Here is a 24,361-nt window from a genome sequence, read left to right on the forward strand (position 1 = left end):
GCACGGCCCGCTCAGCCTGCGCAAGCCCACGAAGGCGCACTCTCCGCGCCCGCGCAGCTTCGGAGTCGAGGGTACACAGCCCCGAAGGCGCCGGACAGCACGCAGCGGGGTCAGCGCGGAGACCGCGAGCCGGCCGCACCGGGGCCTGGCTCTCTGGACGCTGCACACTCACCTGGAGACGCCGTGAGGGCCATCACGCCGTAGTAGGAGAACGCGCTCGCTTCAAACTTCATGCCTTCCTTCCCAGCCTCCACTTCCACCTTCCCCTGAGGGAAGAAAAGGGGCGCTTTCAGCCGGCTTGCACGGTCCATTTCCCCGCTCCCTAGGAACACGGTTCTCCGGGGTTCTGTCTAAGTTCCTTCCCCACGCAGCGGGTTAATCAGCCCTAATGAGGAGCACTGGATTTGGCTGGACATGCAGACGGGCCTGCAAAGCCTGATGGGTAGTACCTGCGTGCCCACTCAGTGTTTCCCAGTACCCTTAGCCCGAGGCGGCTCCAAGTGGCCTCCTAATAGAAAGATGTGGCTCCAGCGCCAGCAGGAGCTGCGCCGGGAGCTGCTGCCCCGCTGCCCTCGGAGTCTGGGCTGGGGCAGAGCCAGGGTCAAAGGTCAGCATGACCACACGCCCCAGAAGGATGCACCGGCTTGGGTACACAGCTCACTCCGGTGTCCTGATCACAGCGCTCTGACCTAGTGCCAGCTGCCAGGCGGCCAGGGCCTTGCCCAGATGCCCGGGTGCACCTGCCCGTAAGACTCCCCTCGACGTCCTGGAAAAGCGCCTGAGAAAGGCTCCTTCCCTCAAACCGGCCTCTGCGCCTCCGCCCAGCCCGCACCCCTCTTCCCTTTCTCATCCCGCACCCTCTCCCCACGCCGCCAGTCCTGGGACAGACCCCGCCTGGTCCACCCCGGTGGCCCCACGGTCTTCGTGATCGGCCCAGGGAAGGTGTGCAGCAGGCGCTCCCTGGGCTTTCGCAAGGGCCTCGCCGCGGGCTGGGGCAGCTCCTGCTCAGGCTGCCCACAGCCACCTCGCCCAAAGGGCGGCCCGTGGCGCCTCCCTCGCAGGCGGCCATGGCTTGCTGAAATGGAGCAACGCTTCAGAGTGTATGCATTCACCAAGTGCACCCAACTCTACGACGCAGACACAAACAGCACCCTCTAACGGGGAGAGGGGCCCAGAGAGACTCGGTGGCCAGAGAGCGCGCTCTCACCCCACACGCTGCGCTCCGCGTACTACCCAGCACCGACGCAACGCTGCTACGCCGGTCAGCCCCTGGGAGGTCAGCCCACGTATCAAACTCCCGATTGTGGAAGACTTTCGCAAATTCTTCTCTCAGGTTTCCCTTCTCTCTGTGGAAATACTGGTCTTCATTCTCTTGCTATAAGAAAGGATCTTAAAATGTGGGGGCTGCTTGCTTGTCTTGTGGTGCTAGGTACTGAACTGGCCTGGCACAAGCCAGCCAGCGCTCCATCCTCAGGGGTCCCTCCCATCTGTCTCCTCACTAGGCGCTCCTGGGGACTGAATCCAGGCCCTCTCACATAATTACGTTCTCACATAGGTGCATCCTCAGCCCTTTTTATTTTGAGACAGGGTCTACTAAATTGCCCAGGTAGGACTCAAAATTGCAGTTCTCCTGCCTCAGCCTCCCAAATGCTGGGATTACAGGCATGCAGCGCCACAGAATTTTAAATCAACCTGCACACAAGCAGGTGCTGAACACCCTGCCATGCAGGCAGGGGCCTGCAGGGGAGGCCGAGCTGGTGAGGAGACAGGCCTTGCCCTTGAGCGCTGAGTAGCGGGTCGAGGGCAGCACTGAGAACCAGTGCACCACGCCCATGAGCAAAGAGCAAGAAGCAGGAGTCCAGACCAACGCACGTACTTCCGGTCCTTGCCCAAAGCCCTGTCCACGCAGGAAGGGAAGTCGACGGGTGGCTGGGTCTGCAGCACCGCCGGGAGGAAGGCCCACAGGCGGGCGTGCAGGGGAGGGCGCACCTGGAGGCCTCGTGGGAGCTCCCGAAGCAACGGGCTGAGCGGGCAGGCGCTGGGCAGCGAGCCCGCTCCAGGAGGACGTGGTCCGGAGGTGCCAGGCGGTGAGGGCGGGGGGAGGGATGGTGACGCGCTCCGGGGAGGGAATCGGCGCGGGAATCGGCGCAGGCCGGTGCTCCTGGCAGGCAGAGCACTGCGAGGCAGCGAGGCACACCCCGAGAGAGGCGGCTCCAGGTGCTTCCAGCTTGGAAGAGCAGCTGCGCAGGTCCGAGCGGGAGGGGTGCGGGGGCCTGTGGGCGCGAGGACGAGGACGCTCTGGGTCCCCGCGCGGGGCGGGATCCCCTGGAGAGGGAGGGGAGGCGGACGAGGTGGAGGGCACATGGCGCCCGGCTTCTCTAGCCCTCCCGCTTCGCTCTGCCTCGGTCTGAGCGGCGCTCCGGTGGGCTCTCTGGACGCGCTGGCCCCGCGGCCCGTCGTCTCCCTGTGCCTGCGGGACTCCCTGCTTCCACTTCCATGCAGACAAACAAATGCTGCAGAGCCCCAGCCACTCCATCTGCGCTCGGTCTGGTGGATAATCCCACAAGCCACGGGGCCCTGCGTGTGGTCTCTGCACGTAGGTGTCAGCTTGCACCAGCTCTTTCCTGACACGCTGGAGCAGCACAGCAGGCATCACCAGCAGAGGGGACAGGCCAGCAGCCCCGTGTCTGCCTCCGGGAAAGAAGCTCCCTGCGGCGGACTAGCTGCAGGAACCCAGGACAAAGATTCCCTGCGGGATCCAGCAGGGGCCCACTCCCAGGCCTTCTGAGTTAACTGGCAGGGTATGGGCTGGGCCTTGGGTTATAAAGCTCTCCCGGTGATTTCTGCGAGCAGCAAAGCTTGGGGCCAGGGCTCCCAGGCTGTCTGTGAATAGTGGCCCCAGCTCTGGAAACCGAGTGTCCCGGACTCTCAGGAGACCCCTGTGACAGCACGGAGGCTTCGGGCTGCTAATCAGACACGGACAGCTGCAGAACAGTTCATAACACCAGGCCGGAGCCAGCTCAGCGTCGAGAGGACCCGGGCATGCAAGAGCCACAGGCTCCAGGTGGACACCTTACATCCGTGGGTCCCAGGCGGGGCTTTAAGAACTGAGCAAAACACTCCGCTCCCAGCACTGGGGCAGACACGGGCTGCCGGGTGTGCGCTGCGCTACTGACTGACACCATCATTTCATGAAAGACCAGGTATTTTTAAACCCCCAAATTTCAAAAACATAAATAATTTCAGGACAAGTTTTCAAACTGAATACATATACAGCTTTGTGGAAAACCCACTGCAGCTGACTTTTTTTTTTCATTTTGGTAGAACTCTGGTGAAAACTCCTGTCACTTAGGAGCTACTGCACTAGATTAACCTTATTCCACTTATAAAATCACAACCGATTAAAGGACCCCTGCAGTTCTTTCAGTGTTAACGTTCTCTGGTTTTACAATCACAAAAGGCTTAAGAACTGCCCCGCCACACGGCCCTCTCCATAGGAGCTAAGCTCTTCTGGCAGGTAAGTTTTAGGAGCAAGACATCAATAAACACATCTGCTACTCACTGGTGTGCACCCACAGGCCCCCGAGAGATCATTCTCAAATAATACCACCAGCGTAGCCATCAGGGCCGGCCGAGCGGGTACGGCCCCAGCTCAGATCAATCACGCCCTCTCAGATAACTGCTCCCGTATAAGCAAGGCACCACGTGTCATTTTGCTTTTGAAATATTCATAAACCCGCGCTATCATATCGCATGAGGCAAAGGAGGAAGGAGAGCACCGAGGACCCCAGACACCCCTGAAGGAGCTGGTCAGCATCTGGCTGAGCGTGGGGGAGGTCGGCCTGGGGGGCAGGGCCGGCACGGCACAGCTGGCCGCTGCGCGCAGCCTCCCTCCCCGCCTCGGGCCGCGTGCGCGCGCCGCCTCCTGCTCACGCTCAAGCCGAGCTCTTCCTGCGTCGTCCTTCTCCCTTCCTCGGCACCGTCACAAAGCATACAGAGTGGCTGGGCGCTAGAAGGAGGCAACCAAATGCCAGGGGCACCAACCTCGGATGTTTGCCGGCAGCCCGGCAAAGGAGGCGCCGCCGCCTGTGCGGGCCTTGTGCGGCCACCTGCCCGCTCCTGCCGTGGCCTTCCATCTGGCAGACTCTGCCAGCTCGCTTCATGAATGTTTCCCCGCTTTCAGATTTCAGTGGTCAAAAATTGATTTATACTACCTGCACTGACCACCTTCTGACCAGCTGCGACCACTAGAGGTCAGCGCCACCGCTGCCCTGGGCCGGCAGTCACCCGAGCCACGTGGTGCGGCTCCAGTCGTCGGGCTGAGCCTTGCCACCTAAACAACTGGGGCTTCTGAGAAAGGCAGCGTTTCCATCTGTGCGAGATTAACTGAGTCAGGACCGGGATCTGCAGTGAACAAGATCCCCAGGGCGTCTGGGGCCCACGAAAGTGTGAGGAAGCTGAGCTAGAAGACTTCACATGAAGTAACTCAGCTCCCCGGGTGGAGACAAAGTAACTGTCTGCACACCGCACTGACTGTCAAAGTAGCTCCGACTCCGCCCAGGGAAGGAGGAGCCAGTCACCCCGAACGCAGATGCCCAGGTGAAGAAGTGCTACAGCACCTAGTCACAGTCGAGCCAAACAGTATCGTGGCTTTGCATTTATTTTGTACATTTATTTACAGTTAGAATTAAATAATTAGCAAATTGGCTTTGCTTTCTAGTCATGAATAAGAGTTCTAAGCAAAAGGAGCCAACACCCAGTTTTATACTTACAGATATTATTTATTCAATATAATTTTTTAAAATAGGGTCACAGCTGAGAGTCCAAGTAATTTTTTTTAAAATGGGCGTATTACCTGCACTCACAACTACAGATCCACTGTCACACTGGGGCATAAAGACCTGACACTCAAAACATTTTCCTGTAAGAACATTTGTGGGTTTTTGTTTTGTTTTTCTTTTTGGTTTTTTGAGACAGGGTTTTGCTATGTGTAGTTCAGGTTGGCTTGAACTCACTATGTAGCCCAGGCTGACCTCAAACTCACGGAGATCCTCTTGCCTCAACCTCCCAAGTGCTGGGATTACAGGAATGTCAGAACTACCCCAGCAGAAAATTTGGTATTGACAGTTCACTGTCAAGGGCCGTAAGACTTCTACTGTGGCCTATATTTCCATGTCCCCCTCAAAGCCTCATACACTCATAAGTGGGGCTTTGGGGGAGGTGGCTGGGTCGTGGGTGTGTGATACTGGATCATGGGTGCACAATAACTGGATTGATTGGTCCTCTGGCTTAGCATAACTCTGAGTATGGATAATGCGAAGGCCCATGCTGGGTGTGGGTGGGACTAACCAACAGGCTTGTAGCTAGGATGGAATAAAAAGGGGAAAGAAAGCTCCCTGATTGCTGCCTCCTGCTTGCCGCGCCATAAATTGTCTCTTCTGCTCGGCTTCCCCGCCCTGGAGCCAGCCAGCTATGGGTTGAAACCTCTACAAACTGTGAGCCAAAATAACCCTCACCTCCTTTAACTTTGGGTGTCGGCTACTATACTTTGTCTGAATAACAAGAAAGTCACTAAAACAGAAACGTTCCAGAGAAATGGGTTGTTGCTGTGCTACTGTCTGGCCATACGGTTCAGGAACCTTTGGAACTGGCTTGCGGGAAGAGTTGGGGAGGTTTGGAGATGCCAGCTGGAGAGGCAGCCCTGAAAGGCTGTAAGCCAAGCTTGATAGGGAGTTCTGGTCAGAGCTCAGAAAATCACAATGCCGACAGACATGCAGCTGGTAAAGACCAGGTGCAGGAGGTTCTGCTGGGAACAGGGACTGACCTGGCAGGTGGACTCCAGACCATGGGTGTTATGCTCTGGCAGAAAACTTCTCTCCATTTTGCTTGTGTCCAGAGACTTTGCAGGAGACGAAGATTAAGTGTGGTGGGCTGACTAACCTGGTAGAAGAAATTTCAAGGCAGTCTAATGTTGAGGCTGTGGCATGGCTACTATTAGGGGCTTTTAGCCAGATCCTCATTGAGAATCAAGAGCAAAGGGCCCAGAAGACTGCTTTTAGAAGGTTTGGCCAAAAAGAAAGCCCCAGTAACATTTTGGCCTGTAGAGATGGAGCAGGGAATGTGGCTGCTGAAAAGGTTAACAATAAAAAGCCAAGTACTTCTGAACAGGACAATAGAAAAGACGGCCTAAGGGTATCACAAGAACCAGCAGGACCCCACCCTTTGCACCCTCAAAACTGCAAAGGTGACAGACTGCTTTGAGAAGAGAGGCACAGAGCACCATGTTCCAGAGTGGGGGTGAGCTGGAAATTTGTTCCTCAGGATTGTATTCACAGCACTCAGCTATCCAGGCACTCAACTCCCACAGCCAAGGAAGCTGGTGACGGACCCTGGCATCATCCAGATGGCACTGGTTTTACGTGCATGCAGAATGGAAGAGTTGTCAGGTCAGGAAGACTGCCATCCAGACTTCAGAAGGCCTGTGTGAAGCTGTGAATGTGAAGCTGAAGGTACAGTGGAGGCCCCAGGAATTTGAAGAAGCCAGGAACATGGATCATCTGAGGAAAGCTGCAAGAAGTGAGCACAGCCAGCCGAAGAGGGAAGCCATGGGAGCTGCAATCACCGGCAGTCCCATAGGAGCAGAGTGACCCAAAGCCTTTCGAGTTTATATCATGCCACAGATTGACCTGGATGCCGGACATAAAACTATAGGACTTAATGTTTGCCCTGCTGCATTTTAGACTTGCTTTGGTCCCATTCTTTTCTTTTCCCTATTTGTACTTTTTGAAATGGACATGTTTATCTTGTGCCATTGTATGTTAGAAAGTATTTAACTTTCTTTTCCTTTTTACAGAGCTTTGAAGCTAACAGTTTGCCTTAAATCTCAGAGGACACTTTGGATCTGGACTTTCCAGCAATGTTGAAACTGCTGGGAATTTGGCAACAGTTAGAGGTGAACTAAATACATTTTGCATTAAAGGATGCCCATGAGCCTTTGGGGGCCAGGGGAAGAATGTTATGGCTTGCATCTAGATGTCCCCCACCCAAGCCTCACGCACTCATAAGTGAGGCTTTTGGAAGGTGACTAAATCATAGGTGTGTGGTACTGGATTAGGGCTGTGATAACCAGATGTGGGTGGGATAACTGGATTAGTCCACTGATTAGTTTAACATAGCTCTGAGTGCGACCAATGGCAAGGCCCATCCTGGGTGCCTACAATAGTCTTACAGCCTGGATGGGATAAAAGCGAAAGGAAGGCTCACTGACTGCTGCTCCTGCTGCCCTGCCTTGGAGCCAGCTATGGACTGAAACCCCTATCAACTGTGAGCACCCCCTTTAAATTGGGGGTGTTAGGTATTTTACCACAGTTACCAGAAAGTAACTAAGACATCTTCTAAGATGCTACATGAACAAAGCAAAAATTCCCTCTTTGGGAAAAATTGTCTTTTGAATCCCCATCAGAAGCTTTAAAGAACATGAATAAGGCCACTGGAAAAAATTTTTTTATAGAAAGAGTATCTTTTTAAGCTGAAGCATGAGGTCAACAAGAGAAAAAAAAACCTCCAGGGGAAAGTGCATTCCTGTCAAATGCACAATGAGCTGCTGCTCCTTCCCTGTTGTCCTTGCTAAATTCGCTCCCTGGTTCTGTCCATGAAAGAGCAATCACACATCTTCATTTGCTGTGTGGACATTTTACTCCACGAAGAACCAAGGAATGGTTCACTGTAAAATACCACCTGTATACATTATACAGGGATTGATCACATTTTTACTTTTTATTAGGAAAATAATTTTTTGCACTTATAATTATTGTGTATGCACGAACTTTTCACTTTTGTATATGCTTTCCATCTCTTTAATTATTGCACAATGATGCCTTGTTATCATACCACAATTTGTTACCTATTAGACCCCTGAACTATTTCTATTTTATAATAGATTTGCTTTTTTGTTGTTATTTGTCTTTTCTTTTTTTTTTGTGGTACTGGGGATCAAACTCACAACCTTGCACTTGCCAGGCAGGTGCTTATGTCACTGAGCTATATCCCCAGCCCTGTTTTTTGTCTTTGTGAGACAGGGTCTCTCTGTGCAGTTCAGGCTGGCCTTGAGCTCACTTTATAGCCCAGGCTGGTCTCAAACTCACAACAATCTTCCTGCCTCAGCCTCCCGAGTGCTGGGATTACAGGCGTGCGCCACCATGCCCGGCTATTAGATTTGCTATAAATATATTTACATAGCTCTGTAAAGTATGACATATGTAGACAGGAGACTGTTAATTTAAGGATATAAGCAGTTATATCACTCTGTCTACTGTTTATACTTTGGATGTTCAATTTCCTGCTTTCTTAAGTAATGTGGCACATTCTAGTTTCGTTGTCCTTAACTAGCTTCTCATCTTAAACTAAATTCAGACAGTGTCACAGGAATAAGTCTCTGGGTATATTGTTCCTCTTACTCCCTATTAGTGAGAATGGCCCTCATCTTCCAGTGTTAGGACTCTGCTCATTTTCATCGTAAAGAATGTTTGTGACTAGCATGTCATCTCACCTTGTGCTATTTGTATAATATGGAAATTAGCAGGTCTTAAAAGTTTGATTTTTTCATATTAAATCCTTTGTTACAACAGCTTTTTAGAGAGAGGAAAAATTTTGTTTTATTTTTTTCTCTTTTATCACATAATTGTGATAAGATTAAGATTGTTGCAGTAAGAGAGTATTGACATTTTTGTTTTTTTTTTTTCTTCAGGCATGGTCTCACTATGTAGCCCAGACTGGCTTCAAACTCACACTGATCCTCCTGCCTCAGCCTCCTGAGTGCTGGGATTACCATGCCCAGCATGTATCAATATTATTAATCTTTTAAAATATCAAATTTTGATTTGTGATTTGAAAGGGTTTCTCATTTCAGTTTATTTTTATGACAATTTTTAGTTTTCTTTTTGAGTTTATTGCTTTGGTCTCTTTTGAGCTAATTATAGTTCTCCATGTTTTATTTAAGTACTTAGAGAAATAACATTTCTTAAAATTCTGATACATTGTACAGATAGTATTTACATTATTAATAGTCTTTTATGATATATTGTCTATTTTAAAATATTCTATGTATTTTTCCCTATTTCAGTTGCTATTTAGGGTTTTTCTTTTACCAATAACTCTGTTTTAAATGACTATTTAAATAGGTGGGAGATGCTAAGAAATTCAGACCATACAAGGAAGAAATGCTTTTTCTTCCTTCCACTCCTGGCCCTCTAATCTCCTCTGAAGAAGGAACACTTAGTACCAGTTACTTGAGTAACATTTCGGGGAAGTTTCATTTATATATATATATTTGTGTGAAAATGCACCTTTTTTCTTTTACACAAATGAGAACATATACACACTGTTCTGTGCCTTACAGATAAACCTATATAAGAGAATCTATCACCATTTTTAGTACTTTTAAATTATATATATATATTTTATTCCTAGTTTAATTTATTAAAATCTATGTAGGTGATTTTATGAAATGTCTGTCTTTTTGTAATTACTAGAATGTACACTGTGACATAATATATGATCAATTGTTATGAGTCACATATTTTTTTTTAAAGTATACTTCTCTGGCTTTTATGTTTGATTTTTTTCCAAATCAGTTAGTTTTATTTTACTGGCCATGCAACTTTAAAATACCATATAACATTTCCTGGTATGCTTGTTCTTTTATGATGGTAGAAATATTGTCCACCAAGATGACGTTCCTCCGCGTTCTCTCCTTCTGTATGCAGGTTTTGTGGACTTACTTAAGGCAAGGAGAGCCGCAGAGGTTATGTCATGCTTCCCTGGGTTCTTCTCATCGCCCTTACCACTCCCTCCGTACACTACGGCTTAAAAATCTGCTTTTTGGGTTAACCGGAAGTTTTAGCTTCTTTATGCGTGTGTAATGGGAAGGGCCTTGGACTGAGAACCCATGTTTCTAGCAGTTACAGTGCCAACAGCAAGGACTTCAGGAGCGATTCTAAAGCAGAGGGCGTCTCACCGGCTCCGAGGCCCCGGCCGGGAAAGGGAGCCGGCGTGGCTCGCCTCTGACTCTTGTTTGTGAACTGCAGGGCCACATGTGCCGTCGCTGGCCGCCCCGTTTGCAGCTGCAGGTTTCAGGGTGCAGTGCACTTTCCAAAGACAGCAGCTACACCAGGCTGCGAGTGGGCGTCGCGACGTCTCATTCTGTTAGTCCTGGGCACCTCGGGGAAGGGCCTGCGAGCGTAGGACTGCACCAAAACCCACCGCTTCGGCGCCTGCGCAGGCGAGTTCCTCCAGCACGCGCTGTTATAAACCCCGAGACTCAGCACGCCCGTCACACTCACGTAAGCATTCAACACGAAGAGATCTCCCAAGATGGGCGTGCACACCTAAATGCCCTAGCCTTCTAAAAGTCTCTCACAGGTTCACGACCTGGGAATGAACAGAGATGAGACAGTCCCTCTCCATAGAATTTATTTTAAGATCTCCGTTTTTGATCTAGCAACAGAGCCTTACTGAGCCACAGCTGCAGGAACACCAGCCACACAAGAAGAGAACCGAGAGACGCGTCATTTCTGACGTCACCGCTAAAATTCATGACGCCAGTCCCCTAATTCTTCTGAACAACAGTCTTTAACGTCACTCAGAGTTCCTACAGGGTTATGGAGCAGTCACGTCTAGACTTTACAGGGAAACGTGGACGTGTTGCTTCCCGACTACAATGAAGGAAATGTATCCCCGCCGGTGCCCTCGGGGTTTTGAGCTCAAGGATCTCCGGAGAAGAGGGAGCAGTGAGGAAGGCTAAGGTTAGCAGAAGACTCAGGCCCTGAGCCGGAGCCCTGGACAGAAGCCTCAAGGAAGGAAGTCTTCCGCCAGTGGCGCTCCTCACACCGTTTTGCAGACACCACGCCGGCGCTCAGGCCCGGGGCCCACGACCCGGCCCTCACTGCACATTTCCGACGCCTGCACACCTGAGAAGGGCCAGGTTCAAATAAAAATAAATTTCATAATCCATTTAGGCAACTAGGGCCTTGCTGGACCCATGTAGATTTCAGGGCCTTTCAGGTACTAACTATACTCTCACAGGGGTTTCCAGCTCATCCCTCGGTAACAACCAGGACGCACAAGCAAGCTTAAGGGGCCTATACTCTTGTACCGAAATAAACTCAGATTTCCTGAAAAGGACGCTTTGTCTATGGAGAGGCACAAGAAACCAATACAACTCATCGTAGTGCCAGCTCGGCCTCCATGCCAAGGGCAGCACAGGTACGATACCAGCACGCAAGCCCTTCCAAGCGTTCAGAATGGGCGGCGCCCACCCATAGGCTGCGCTACGTCCAGGAGCGGAGGAACCGGTCACCGCAGCCTCCTGCGGCTGCTGACCTTCTATCGGTTCCGTCAACCAGTCTGGGTGATTGCAAGGGATAAAAGCAATGAATGGATTATCTTGACGGTGTTCATGGAAGACACACTAAGATATCTCTTAGTCATTGTGTAAGTCAAGTCCTAATAAGAGATGGAGAGGAGAAAAGGTGATACAAAGAGAACCAAGGAACCCCATGATAATAAATTTCAAGACTGAGATGGGGACAGGTGCTTCCCCAAACTCTTCCAAAAAAAAGTAACAACCTAGTTCACCATTTTTTATTTGACTCAGTCTCTCAGCAGCCATGCTTAGCCTTTTAGTGTGGGGAGTAAAGTAACTATAAATTCTTTGTATTGGAGTTATTTTACACCTGTGAAAACAAAGTGATGAAATTCTCCCCCAACACAACAAGTTAAGGACAAAACAACCCTGGAGACCCTTGGCCCGCACCAGGCCTCCACATGCACGGACGGCGCTCAGGGCGCGCAAGGCCGGCAGAGAGATTCCTCTGACCTGCAGAATGAGGACGAAGTAGTCCACGGGCTTGTTGCGCTGGTAGAGGTAGAACTCTGGGGCTTTCTTGTTCTTCTCATCATACTTCAGCTCCTGGATGACATTGGGGTGCTTTAGCAGCCTTAGAAGGATCTTCTCTGACATCTGGGATGGGCTAAATGCCTCTACTTCTATAGACATAAACACAACTTGACATTACACTCAAGTGGACGGAAAGGCTCGTACCAGTAAGCAAGGTGCCCACACAGTGAGAACTCCTGGCACCAAAGTGACCAACACGGATGAACAAGGCTTGCGCTTGGTGGTCCACTGGGGACGGTTACCTGGGAGAAATTAAAAGATGCTAACGCCTCCTATCTGCTCCTTTCTCATCTTTCCCTTTAACCTGCCAGGGGTTTCGCCCTCAGAAAAACATCCTGCACTGCTGACTGACGGGAAGGAACCGACCAGCTGCAGCTTCGACACCAGCACAAGGGTCCGCTGTCCAGACAGCCAGCGGAGGTGCCAGGCTGGGCGCAGGGTGCGGGCGCAGGCGTGGCTCTGCGGCTCGTCTCCCGCTCCGCTGCCCTGAGGAATTCCAGGACCAGCGGAGACGTTCAGAAGAAAAGCAGGCCGTGCACACATCAACATGCACTCCAGCTTGCCAGCGAAAAAGTAAAGCTGATCAGCACTTACAAAGGTAGAAACTTTATTTAAAAATTGAAAATCAAAATTACTGACTGAAGGGCACGCTCTTGAAACTGAACTTCATGATTTCTCAGAGGCCGAGTAGGGTAACAGTCAGTGTTTCATTGCTTTTTGTTTTGGTTTCGTTTCTGTCTCAAGGCAGGGTCTCATTATGTAGTCTAGGCTGGCCTTGAACTCCAAATCTTCCTGTCTCAGCCTCCCGAGTGCCGGCATTATGAGCCTGCACCACCACGCCTAGCAAATATGTGGGTCTTAATCGATGAGGAACAATATCAGAATTAGAAAAAGAATATTAAGCAAGTTAAAGATCTCATTTTTTAATTAGCTGTGTGTGAATGCTATAAATTCTGAATTTATTTCTGTGGCTTTTTTGATAATGATAATGCGTTGCAGAAAATTAGGAAAATAGGAAAAAGATAAAGAATATAAAAATTATCTATAAGCCTACCGCTTGGATAACTGTCCAGAGCAATTTGCTGAGTGTCCTTCCAGGGCTTTGCCTAGCATGTCTGCCTGTGCATGTGTATGTGCGTGTACACACACAAACAGCCGTAATCTCAATGTACACAAACTCCTCTACATTATTTTTCCCATCTTACATTTATCACGGACATCTTCCCATGTCACAAGTATTGTATTGTGCGCATTTCCATGCATCTGAAAACACGATCTGAACGTGCAGGTGGCATTCCGTCACAGGGCTGCTGGCGGCCTCCTTTCCAAAATATTTAATGTGTACTACATGCAGCTGAAAGGTACCAGCTGCACATCTTGCAAACAGACGTCTTCTACAAAGCTCTGGGTACCTTCAGATTTTCTCACACTCGCCCAGGCCGGCAGAGTTCACCTTTCCCCTAGCAGGCCACGGCGGGTGGGGGTGGCCAGTCTCTCAGTCCATCCAACCTTGACCTCTCAGAAGCAGTCAGTGCCGGCTGGGGTGGGGCTTTGGTAATGAGAGCACTTGCCTGCTAAGTGGGCCTAAGTTAGGAATCTGGTCTGAAGAGCCCACCAAGAAATCCACATCAAAGTCTTTAGAGACTCTGATTTCATCGAAACCTTAAAAGACAAAGATTTAACTCTAAAAATCTATTTTTCTCCTTTGCAAAATATAGCACCTGCATTACCACTGATGTCCAACTGTTCTTCAAGGCAAACTGCAGAGAGAATTACTCAACTGTCCAATCAGACGAGCTGGTGTCTGTTGGCACTGCCGGCCTGCTCGCCGGCCAGCTCTCCCAGGGCTTAGCTGCAAGGAGGTGGCCTGGCCTACCGTACACATGCAGTGTGGCTCTGACATTCATCCTTACCTTTCAGACCAATTTTAAGTTACTGGTCCACCTCTGGTAAATGTCTCAGAGGGTTCATGCCGACACTGAACACAGGAGAGGAGAGAATTTAAAGAGAAAAAAACAAAACAAAACAAAAAAACAAAAAAACAAAAAACAAAACACAAAAGTGGCATTACTTATCACCCACGTCCCGGTCTCCACCCCCAGCCCCCGTCGGTGTGCTGAGGACGCTCTGGGGCCGCAGTGACCGCAAACCGTGACAAGGGCACTTGCCTGTCGCTAGGAAACGGTGCATGGCCAGGAGGAGCTGCGGGGAGATTTTAACCTTCATCTCACTGTCTGTCTGCTTGAAGGCGGAGAAATCCTGCTTTCTTTCCCGGTGGGCCACTTTCTTTTTCGTTCTGTTATCGGCTGAGAGGAATGAGAGAAACAACGTGAGGAAAGGCAGCTGCGGATCGGGGCTCCTGTGGGCGAGAGACAAGCGAGCGGGAAGGCCCGGCTCTCCCCGGGGCTGCGCTGCCCGCACACGCCCTGGCCACTGCCCGCAGGAGAGCAGGGGGCCGCAGGAGGCTGACAGCGCCTCGCCGAGGTGGTGCAGTCGCCCCGGACTGGAAGAGGGGTCAGAAGCCCAGGCGGCAGCAGGCCGTGAGGCCTGAGGGGCAGCAGCGTGTCCTGAGGCTCCGCGTCGCCACGCTGCAGGGAAGACTGCCACGGGCAACACAGGAGGGACGCCATTCCCTGCCCTTCAGAGCCGCCCTCCCGCCGAAAGACAAAACAGACGAAACCCCTCAAGAAACAAACAAGGACGCAGCCGCGGAGCACTAATAATATCTGCTCCCTTCACTACCACACAGACCTCGGGGTGCTCAAGGTCAGGCAACACCTCGAAGGTCACCCAGAGCAAGGGCCGCAGGCTCGGCCCACAGGCCCACAGGCCCACAGGCCCACATCACAGGCCCTGCGTCCTACACACCTTGTGACAGCAAGTCCACGCTGCCGTGCAGCAGTGCTCCAACGCAGCTGTCTTTCTGCACCCTGAAGCGCAGCCGCGTTTAATTTTACATGTCACAGAGTAATTATTCTTCCTTTGACCTTTTTCAATAATTTAAAATGTGAAAAACCATTCTTAGCTTGCAGGTTATTCAAAAACAGGCAGCAGGTACACATAGGTTGTGGGCTGCCAGGCCCTAACAGAGAAGTCATCTCATACAAAACCATGTTTCAAGAATTTCTCTCAACAGGGGCTGGGGATTTAGCTCGGGGCAAAGCGCCTGCCTGGCAAGCGCAAGGTCGTGAGTTCGGTTCCCGGTACCGGAGAAAAACCAAAAAAAAAAACCCAAAAAAACAAAAAGAATTTCTCTCAACAAAGTAACGATCAAGGAAAAACTGCCTCAAGACAAGTCACCAACTGCTTGCTTCATCCCCAGGAATCATGAGTCACTGCGCTCTTACCTTCTGCTCAGGGAAAACAGACCGATCACAAGGCTTTTCCTGGAGAGAAGGTAATCGTATTTTATACTTTTATCTCAAATTCTTTTGAGAACCAGACAGTGTAAATCAACACAACCTTTAACGTACTTTTCTAATGGCAACAGACATCATCAGTCCTGATCTATCTAGATCAAGACTATAACCTGGGCATGGTAGCATGTGCCTTCCTCCTATCACTCCAGGAGGCTGAGGCAGGAGGATTACAAGCTCAAGCCCAGCCTGGGCAACTGAGAGAGACCTGTCTCAAAAAAGGGTGGGGGCTGAGAATGTTCCTGGTGTGACCACTCTGGGTTCAGCCAACCAACTAGCTAGAACGACCCCAAAATCACAGGTTCAGCATTTTATACCAGCAAACTCGAGGTGAAATTTTTACAGGAAACCAGTCCCATCAAGTTTTAAAAGAAGTTCAACTACTATTTCTATAAAACCAAAGAACATAAGATCTCATAAATGTTTACACGGCCTCACAAAATCTGCGGAGACACACTGGGCCCTGGAGTGGCCCGGGAGGTAGGGCAGAAAGAGTGCAGACACCAATCGCCACACTCTATCATGAGGCCTCTGCCTCCCTGCAGGTGTTGAGGGTAAAATGGCCTTGGGAAAGAGGGTTTTCACGAACTCCGCACAGATGTGAAAACAAAGGTATCTTCTTAGAAGATAATCCTCAGCTAGATGTAAAGTATTCTTTCACAGCAGCTGGCAGACTCCTTGGAAAGAGGAATATTCCCTTTGAGAGACTGGATGCGTCTTGCGCCTTGAGGAAGCCACTTTATCCTGAGTGCCCGGCCCACCGTGGTGGTCCATGCCCGCCCCGAGCCAGTTCCACAGTCTGGCTGCTCCTCCTCTACCCCGAAGCTCCCTCGCGCCAGACCTTGCACCTCTTTGCATTCAGAGGCTCAGGGCGAGGCGCAGGGCTGAGGGTGGAGGCGGAGGCTCCGCTGCTGCCTTCCGGGGCGTCTGCACGTCAGTGAGATGGGATGCAGCCCCGCACCCACCCAGCCCGGGACCAAGTCCACTCTGGCCACAACATCTCCTCCTGCCCTCATCGAGCCCCGCCGCATCCCCATCTGCTCCCCAGAGAAGGTGAGAAGCAGAGAACAGCAGAAAAGCGTGCTGGCGCGTACCCTGCCGGCCCGCCTGCCGGGGTCGCACCCAGCGCCTCTGCCCACTGCCTGCGCCTGCGCACCTCCCCTCCACCCTGACCCTCAGGTTTCAGAGCCAAGAAATTTCACCAGCTGCAGCCATCAATGTGGCACAGCCCACTCGCTTTTTAAGTACAAACTTAAGGAAAAACAAATTTACTTGAAAATAACTTGCTTAGATGTATAAAATGAAAATTTAGTAAAAATCCATCAATGAAAATACGTTTGAAATTCAAGAAACCTTTTTCTGACATGTAAGGTGCAGGTTAACTGTCAGGAGAACCTGGCTTTTGAAAAGAACACTGCCAGCGGGTGTGGTGGTGCACGCCTGTAATCTCAGCACTCAGGAGGCTGAAGCAGGAGTATCATTGTAAGTTTGAGGCCAGCCTGGGCTACAAAGTGAGCTCAAGGCCAGCCTGAACTGCAGAGCGAGACCCTGTCTCAAAAAGACAAAAATCCAAGGAACACTGCCACCTGATGTCACAGGATCTGCCTTCAAAAGGGCCAGCAACCCACTGCAAGGTGGCACCAGCCTCCACCCCTGAGTGTAAGGACGAAGAGCACACAGCGCTGGAGGAGAACGGCCAGATGGCTCAGACAGCAGGACAGAAACAGCAGCGGTTTGGGGAAGTCACACCCAGACAATGCTACTCACTGTACAAATCTGTTTCATCTAGAATCTCAGACTTGATGATTTCTTCAATGACATCTTCTAAGGTGACGATTCCCAGAACTTCATAAAACGGATCGCCTTCTCCCTCATTGTTTACCCGCTGTACAATAGCCAGGTGAGATTTACCTTCAGAGGAAAGAACACAAAGTTTAAGAGGTAATTTTCTGGATTTACCAAGTGATGTCTTACATGTAATTACTGTAAAAATAGCAAATCTTATGTAGCAAAAACTTGATGCCAATGCACTGAAGCATTTAAAACTGGCGTGGAAATACAGTAACCAAATGGGGAAACTTCCTGGGACATTGAAAGCACGAAAGCTGGGCCAGAAGAGTGTCATTCATACACTGTCCTGTACCCCAGGTCTCCACTTCCTCAGGGAAGTGGTTGTGGGCTCCCTGAGCTCTTCCTCTGTAACATCTTAGCAACTTTACTTGAGCACAGTACTTCCCGCAGTATGGCGTGGGCCTCCGGGAGCCTCAGGACGCTAAGGATAGTGAGGTCACACTCTTTCCCTAGGAATATCAAAATGCTGTTGGCCTCGCCTGGGCATGGTGGCACACGCCTATAACCCCGGCACTTGGAAGGCTGAGGCAGGAGGAGCGTTGTGAGTTCGAGGCCAGCCTGGACTACGAAGTGAGCTGAAGTCCAGCCTGAACTGCATAGCGAGACCCTGTCTCAAAAAGACAAAAATAAATAAATAAATACATAAAATGCTGTTGGCCTCATCCCCCGAGCTGGTGCATGAACTCAGCACTGGCCGAGCACATGGTGCTCTGCTCCTCCTCACGGGGACAGGGCACAGTACGACGGCCAGAAGCACGGGACAGTGGAAGGACAGAACACTTCCGTTGTGTCCCGAAGCACGACAGCTGTCCTGAGGTTCTGGCACTTGTGTGACAGTCTGAGCTGGGAGGAGGCCTAGTCCAGAGACTCCCACAGGCTAGGCCAGTGCTCTGCCGTTGGGCTATATCCTAGGCCCAAGCCACTTTTTTTTTTTCACTGAATGTCATTTTTACTTGGAAGAATGACTAATAGATAAACTATGGTTGTTTAGACCTGGGTACTGGGTGGATATTATTGTGCAAATAAACAAAACAAGCCTGTCACGTCAAGGAAAACCACAGGCTATGTTTGCTGCCGATGATAAAAACTGAGCTTTCAACAGAAAATTTAAATTTTTTGGAAATTCATACCCACCAGCAGCTCAACGGTGAAGGACTTTTTGTTTGTTTTTAAGACAGGGTCTTGCAGGCTGGCCTTGAACTCAAATTCAAAGCAATCATCTTGCCTCAGCCTCCTGAGTGCTGGGATTACAGGTATGCGCCACGACGCCCAGCTTTAGTTAAGGACCTTTTCTGATGGGGTAGGTGGTGATATTAATGAATGCAACTTTTAAGATAATAAGTAATACACTTCACATGGTGTCAGCTTTGAACATCTGCATAATTCAGTGAGCCGTGCGGGGGTAAATGATCCGCTCAGGAGTGCAAGATAGAAGAATGGGCTTGTTTTCTTTAAAGAAACAATCTTAGGCTTACAGAAAAGTGGCAAGAACAGTCCACAGTTCCTAAGACTTTCCCCCAAGTTTCCAGTGTTACGCGTGTATTACCCGGACACATTTGCCAAAATGAAGAAAGCAACACTGATGCACGACTATGAAGCTCCAGACTTTATTTGGATTTTACTTGTTTTCACAGAACTGTCCTCTTGGTGTTTTTTGTTTGTTTGTTTGTTTGTTTTGCTTATTTTTCCCCTTCAGTGCTAGGGATCAAACCCAGGTCTCAAGCAAGCTAGGCAAGCGCTCTGCCACTGAGCTATCCCTCACCCCCAGTGTCCTGTCTCCACCTCATTACCCGCCTGGAGCACCGCACGCACTTGGCTGCCGCCTCTCCCGTCTCTTCTGGTCTGTGACACTGACGATCTAAAGCAGGACTGGCCGGGCCGCCTGTCAATGCCTTGGCCGTCCGCCGTGCTTCTCATGATCCCACTGGGCTGTGGGTTCTGTCGTTCCATCAGATGAGGGACGCCTCAGGACAGCACTGGTGCTAACGCGCCCTCCTCCTGCGTTACAGGAGTGTTCCCCCTGCCAAGTCACTCGTCCTTCCCTTTTTGGAAGCAAGTCACTAAGCCGATCACGCCCCCAAGGAAGGGCTGGGGGTAGGAATGAGGACCTACTTCCTGGAGAAAGGGTGCGGGTGTATCTACATATATTACTCGGAATTCAGTAAGATGATTTTAAACCCAAGCATTTTAGGGTTATTGTTGTTTTTCATGTGGTTTTATTTTGGGTTTTGTGGTTTTGTTTTTTCTTTTTGGTGTTCTGTGTTTGATTTTGTTTTTAGATAGGGTCTCCCTATGTAGCCCAGCCTGGCCTTGAACTCAGGGATCCTGCTGCTTCAGCCTCCCAAGTGCTGGGATTACAGCCATGCAACACCATGCCCAGCTAGACCAAAGGATTTTAATGAGATAGAATACCAAAGTCCCCAGGCCTGATTTCAGAGTCCACACTGTAGTTAGCCTTTAAGAAACTACCACCTGCTGGGTGTGGTAGTACACTTTTATAATCAAAGCACTCAGGAGGCTGAGGCAAGAGGACTGCCCAAGTTTAAGGCCAGCCTGAGCTACCCAGTGAGACTGTCTCAAAAAAACCAAAAGAAAAGAGAGAGAAACTACCACTTAGGGAATTTTGGTGTAGTGTCAAAGGAGAACACTGTCCAAAAAAGCTACAAAAATACCACTCTCTCCCTTTTCCAAACACCTTTGTTTTTTGTTTTTTGGTTTTTTTTTGGTTTTTCTCCGGTACCGGGAACCGAACTCACGACCTTCCGCTTGCCAGGCAGGCGCTTTGCCACTGAGCTAAATCCCCAGCCCCAAACATCTATCTTTGTGAGGACCGATTTTCCTCATGAACCTCAACTAAGGCTAATGCTGCACAGACAGAATGCAGCAGGTACGAGAGCCCAGCGGCTCTGCATGTAGCTAAATAATAGAGGTGCAAAGAAAGATAAGCGATTCTTCCTACTATTTTGTTTGGAAACATGGTTATTTTTAATAAAAATGTTATTTATGCTTGGTGGCCGAGCGCTGGCCTAGCAGGCGTGAGGCTCTGGGTTTGATCTCTAGCACTAGGGAAAAAAAGAGGTAATGAGTAAATATGTTTTAAATTTCAGTAAATTATGTAAATTTACTGAAATTTACATATGTTTAATAAAGTAAATATGTTTAAATTTAAATAACTCAAATGCAGTAAATATCAAAAGACAGAATCCACATAAACAAAAGTTCAAAGATTCGCAGTGATTTTTACCAGTTTAACGGACTCTAAGGCAAGAAGGTCCCAGAACTGCTGCTGTAGGGATGGCAGACGGCGAGGGGGCCCTGAGCTCCCAAGGTCAGGAGTTCTGCGCTTCAGGCCTGCAGGGCCGCTCCTGAGCCAGTGGGAGCCCAATAACAAGAAGCAAACTATGGACCCCACGCTCCTGAGCTTTGTCTCCTCTCTAAGACCGAGCTCGGTGTGGCCACCCCGAGCCGGTGTGAAGGCCAGAGGTGACACGAGGACCCCGCAGACGGTGCTAGGAGTCTGCCCGGTGAGCTTATGTTTTCATTAAAGTTTCTTCCCAGTTCTAAGGCTGCATCACCTTGTGACCAGCTGAGGTGGAAGGAGAAAACACCACTACACAACACGCAGTGATCAAAGATGCTTTTCAATTTTAGGAAAACCTTTGAAAACACCAATAGTGTTTTTCCCAAGTCAAGGCACCTAAAACACACCCATAAATTAAGCCAAAGTAGACACAATCTGGAAACCTCATGACCAGTTAAGCTTTCTATTTCTTTTTAAATGACAGGCCGTGGGGCAGGACGTAAGGCTTAGCTGACACCTTCACTTGGGGGAGTTCACGCAGACAAAGCAGCCAGACAGACCAAAAGTCAAGGACAGGTTCACCATGTTCCGGGAACACCCCGAAACCAAGCCCTCCCCTCTCGTGCCCCTCGTAGGGCCGCGCAGCGGGGGCTGCAAGCCCAGGCATTCCGACCGTGAGACAATTAGGCACCCTAACACTTTTCATCCCCGGCCTGCTCACAGCCCAGGAATGAAAACATTTTCAGCAAAGGTGCCCGGGAGGGGAGCTTATCAGCCACAGATACAAACCCACACCGAGTCAAGTCAGCTCTCTGCTAGTTAATTGGGCCCACTGGGTTTCTCACATCTGCGTTCCCAGAGACCCAGCACAAGCAGTTAAAAATTCTTGGTGAATGCTGTCTGTCGAAAGTTAAATTCTTTTGCTATTCCCAGCTTGTGATCATTTAAAAGGAATTTTCCAAAGCAAGGTCTAATATTAGACTCAAAATGAAGTTTCCATTCCACCGAGGCGCTATTCTCACCAAAGTAACTACCCGTAATCAGATTGTCTTGGAGCGATTCGTTTGAATGCAGATGGACATACTTGAAATGCCAGCCGCACGGCACCCACAGATCTGGAAAGGGGCTTACTCTGCGAGAAGTCATTCATGTAACTAGGCTTCTTAGACTGCAAATTATTAAGTTTTCCTCCCCGGTAGCCACTGACGCCCTCCCCTCTACCTCTGAAACGTGTCCACCCGCCCAGAACCGCACTTTTTTAGCTCGGAGGTGAGAAGCCCTGTTTTCTGAGCCTGGTGCACAGCACACACACCACACACACACACATGACCCCCTGCCCCTTACCCAGGCCTTTGGGGAACAGTGGCTCCGTGCACCTGCCCCCCTTAACCATCCCCTGCAGAGGCCTGGGCCTCCCGCCTCCCAGCCTCGTCAGGAGCGAACCAGAACAAAAGTGCCAGCGGCCGCCAACGCAGACACGGTCAGTGAGAATTCGCGGCCTTTCCCAACCTGAGCGGTGCACAGTTCAGTCAGGACAGAAAGCAGAAAGCAACTTCAGGGAAAGCAGTAAAAGACTAATATGCCAAACCCAAACAAGAACATAAACTGATGCACTTTTGACTTCCAAAGAGAAGAATGAAAACACAGCAGTGAGCAAAAATATAACTTTTCAATATGCGCAGATTAAGTAAACACAGTGAACCCTGCGGAGTGAGGATAGTGTTGTGAGGAGGCCCGGACACGCTCTCGGGCTGAGCACGCCCCTGACGGCGGGGACGGCGGCACCAAGCCAGCGCTGAGGGAGGAAGAGGCCTTGGTCTTCAGGGTGCGGGGCGCATGAGCACAGCTCCACTCAAATTCAGAATAAGAAGTTGTTAGGAAATAACGTAAACTGTTTTGCAGCTGCGATGTGTCCTGAGGAGCCTGTCTTCGCCGTGGAGCGGACGAAGTAACGAACCCGACCCGCGCCTACCCCGCCGCCCCACGATGCAGAGTGCACCTGCGTCTCCTCTGCTGGGCCAGAATGGCCGGTGGGTTACCCTATTCGCATACTTCTAGGCTCAGATTTTGAATGACCAAACCATTTGTATTTTGATACTCAGAAAATAGCAAAAAGTGACAGGACAGCGACGAGGCCGACAGTGATCGGACGGGTGAAGACACAGGCTCATGCCCGCTACCGCACACGGCTCCTGTCAGGGCCACGAGGTGAGACAGGGGACTGACGCCTGCGGTAGCTGGCGAAGAAAGCCAGGAGGGTGGGTGACGCGAAATGACCAGGAGCCCCTGATCACAGCCACATGGACCCGCAGCAAAGGGCCAATAGGGTCCTCGCACACCATTCAACCCACAGGAAATAAACCCACAGAAACCCCAGGAGCTGATGCTTTATACCCACCATCCTGCCACGTCACACAACTCCAGGGGCACCCTCCGCACAGGGGTCCTGGGGTCCCAGAAGCTGTGTGATGTCATGGTCCCTCACTAACCGTGGACAGAGCACAGGAAATGTTTGATGTTTTTTTTAAAGGCATGTGGCACTGCTGGGCCTATAATCCCAGGACTTGGGAGACTGAGGCATGAGGATCACTGCAAGTTTGAGACCAGCCTAGGCTATTGAGTGAGTTTAAGCCCAGTCTGAACTACATAGCAAGACCCTGTCTCAACCAAAATAATAATAATAACAACAATAATAATAACATAAAATGAAAGACTTCCAGCTGGCATGGTGGTATACACCTGTAATCCCAGCACTCAAGAAGCTGAGGCAGGAGGACTGCCACAAATTTGAGGCCAGCCTAGGGTACACAGTGAGTTTAAGGGCACCTGAACTGCATGGTGAGACCCAGTCTCAAACAAAAAAAATCAAGCCAAGCAAACAAACAAGGACTTCCAGCTTACCAGCATAAAACTGTGATAATTCAACAAGTAGGAATCAAGAAAGTTCCCAACAGCAAATCCTGTGGGACAGTAATGACAAATACAAAAATGCTCTCCCCGTCAGACCTAAGAAGCCTAGAGGGAAGAGGTATTTTGCTGCCATCACTGAGCTCTCCCGAGGAAACCAGTTTGCATGTTAGCAGTCAAGGAAGTCGGCATCCTTTAAATAGAATTAGACTTGGCCTTGGTCTAGCTTACAAGTGAACAAACAGACCGGTGAGGTATGCGGACAGAATGTATAAACAGAAGATACTTGGCCGTGTAAGGATCAATGCACCAGAGCCACACAAACGCTTGTATTCATTCGCTAAATATGCGCTGAATGCCTACTATGCGCCAGGCTCATACCACAGGGACCAAGACAAAGCCCTGGCTCGCAGGGCGCGTTCCGGCGAGGCGACAGGAAGGACACAGGCTGTGCATGTGTCCCACCGTCAAATGTGCCTCGGCTCCCCTTTCACACAGGGTGGGCAGGAAAAGGCTAAAGGGCACCCAGGAGCCCAGGCAGCGGCTGTGGGGCTGGGGAGGCTTCGCAGAGGAACATTCCACTGGTCCTGAGAGGGAGCCGCCTGCCGCGGGACCAGTGCACAGGAGGGTGGGGAAGGCGGCACAGCTCCCTATGAACAGTGGCGAGGCGCTGATGTGCGTGGTGTCAGAGCGGCCGGGGGCTGGGGGAGAGCGTGGCAGGGCGGGCCGGGCCGGGCCGGGGTGTCTCGGGCAGACACACATACACATATACGTTTTAGAAACATATATATACATACGTTTTTATTTTGACTGGGGTCTTGGGATGCTGCCAAGCTGGCCTCAAACTCGTGGGCTCCTGCCTCAGCCTCCAAAGCAGCTGGGACCATGGGCATGTGCCGCTGCGCTGCGCTCTGGACATACGGACTTTCT

The 24,361-nt window shown here is 50.4% G+C and overlaps 1 protein-coding gene across 3 annotated transcripts in view; it reads right to left on the bottom strand.

Moving 5' to 3' along the window:
- Window positions 1-24,361, bottom strand: part of Cnnm2 (cyclin and CBS domain divalent metal cation transport mediator 2) — a gene marked incomplete in the record, with an annotated part of 147,092 nt that overhangs the window by 12,330 nt on the left and 110,401 nt on the right. For 2 of the 3 annotated variants that reach the window (XM_005403817.2, XM_013504078.1), the window contains 4 exon segments: window positions 173-266; window positions 11,876-12,045; window positions 14,125-14,262; window positions 17,140-17,283. In XM_005403817.2, coding sequence (XP_005403874.2) covers window positions 173-266; window positions 11,876-12,045; window positions 14,125-14,262; window positions 17,140-17,283 — 546 coding nt within the window. 3 annotated transcript variants of the gene reach the window in all.

This window comes from Chinchilla lanigera, unplaced genomic scaffold, assembly GCF_000276665.1.
Source record: "Chinchilla lanigera isolate Chin_1 unplaced genomic scaffold, ChiLan1.0 scaffold00084, whole genome shotgun sequence".
Lineage (NCBI taxonomy): Eukaryota > Metazoa > Chordata > Mammalia > Rodentia > Chinchillidae > Chinchilla > Chinchilla lanigera.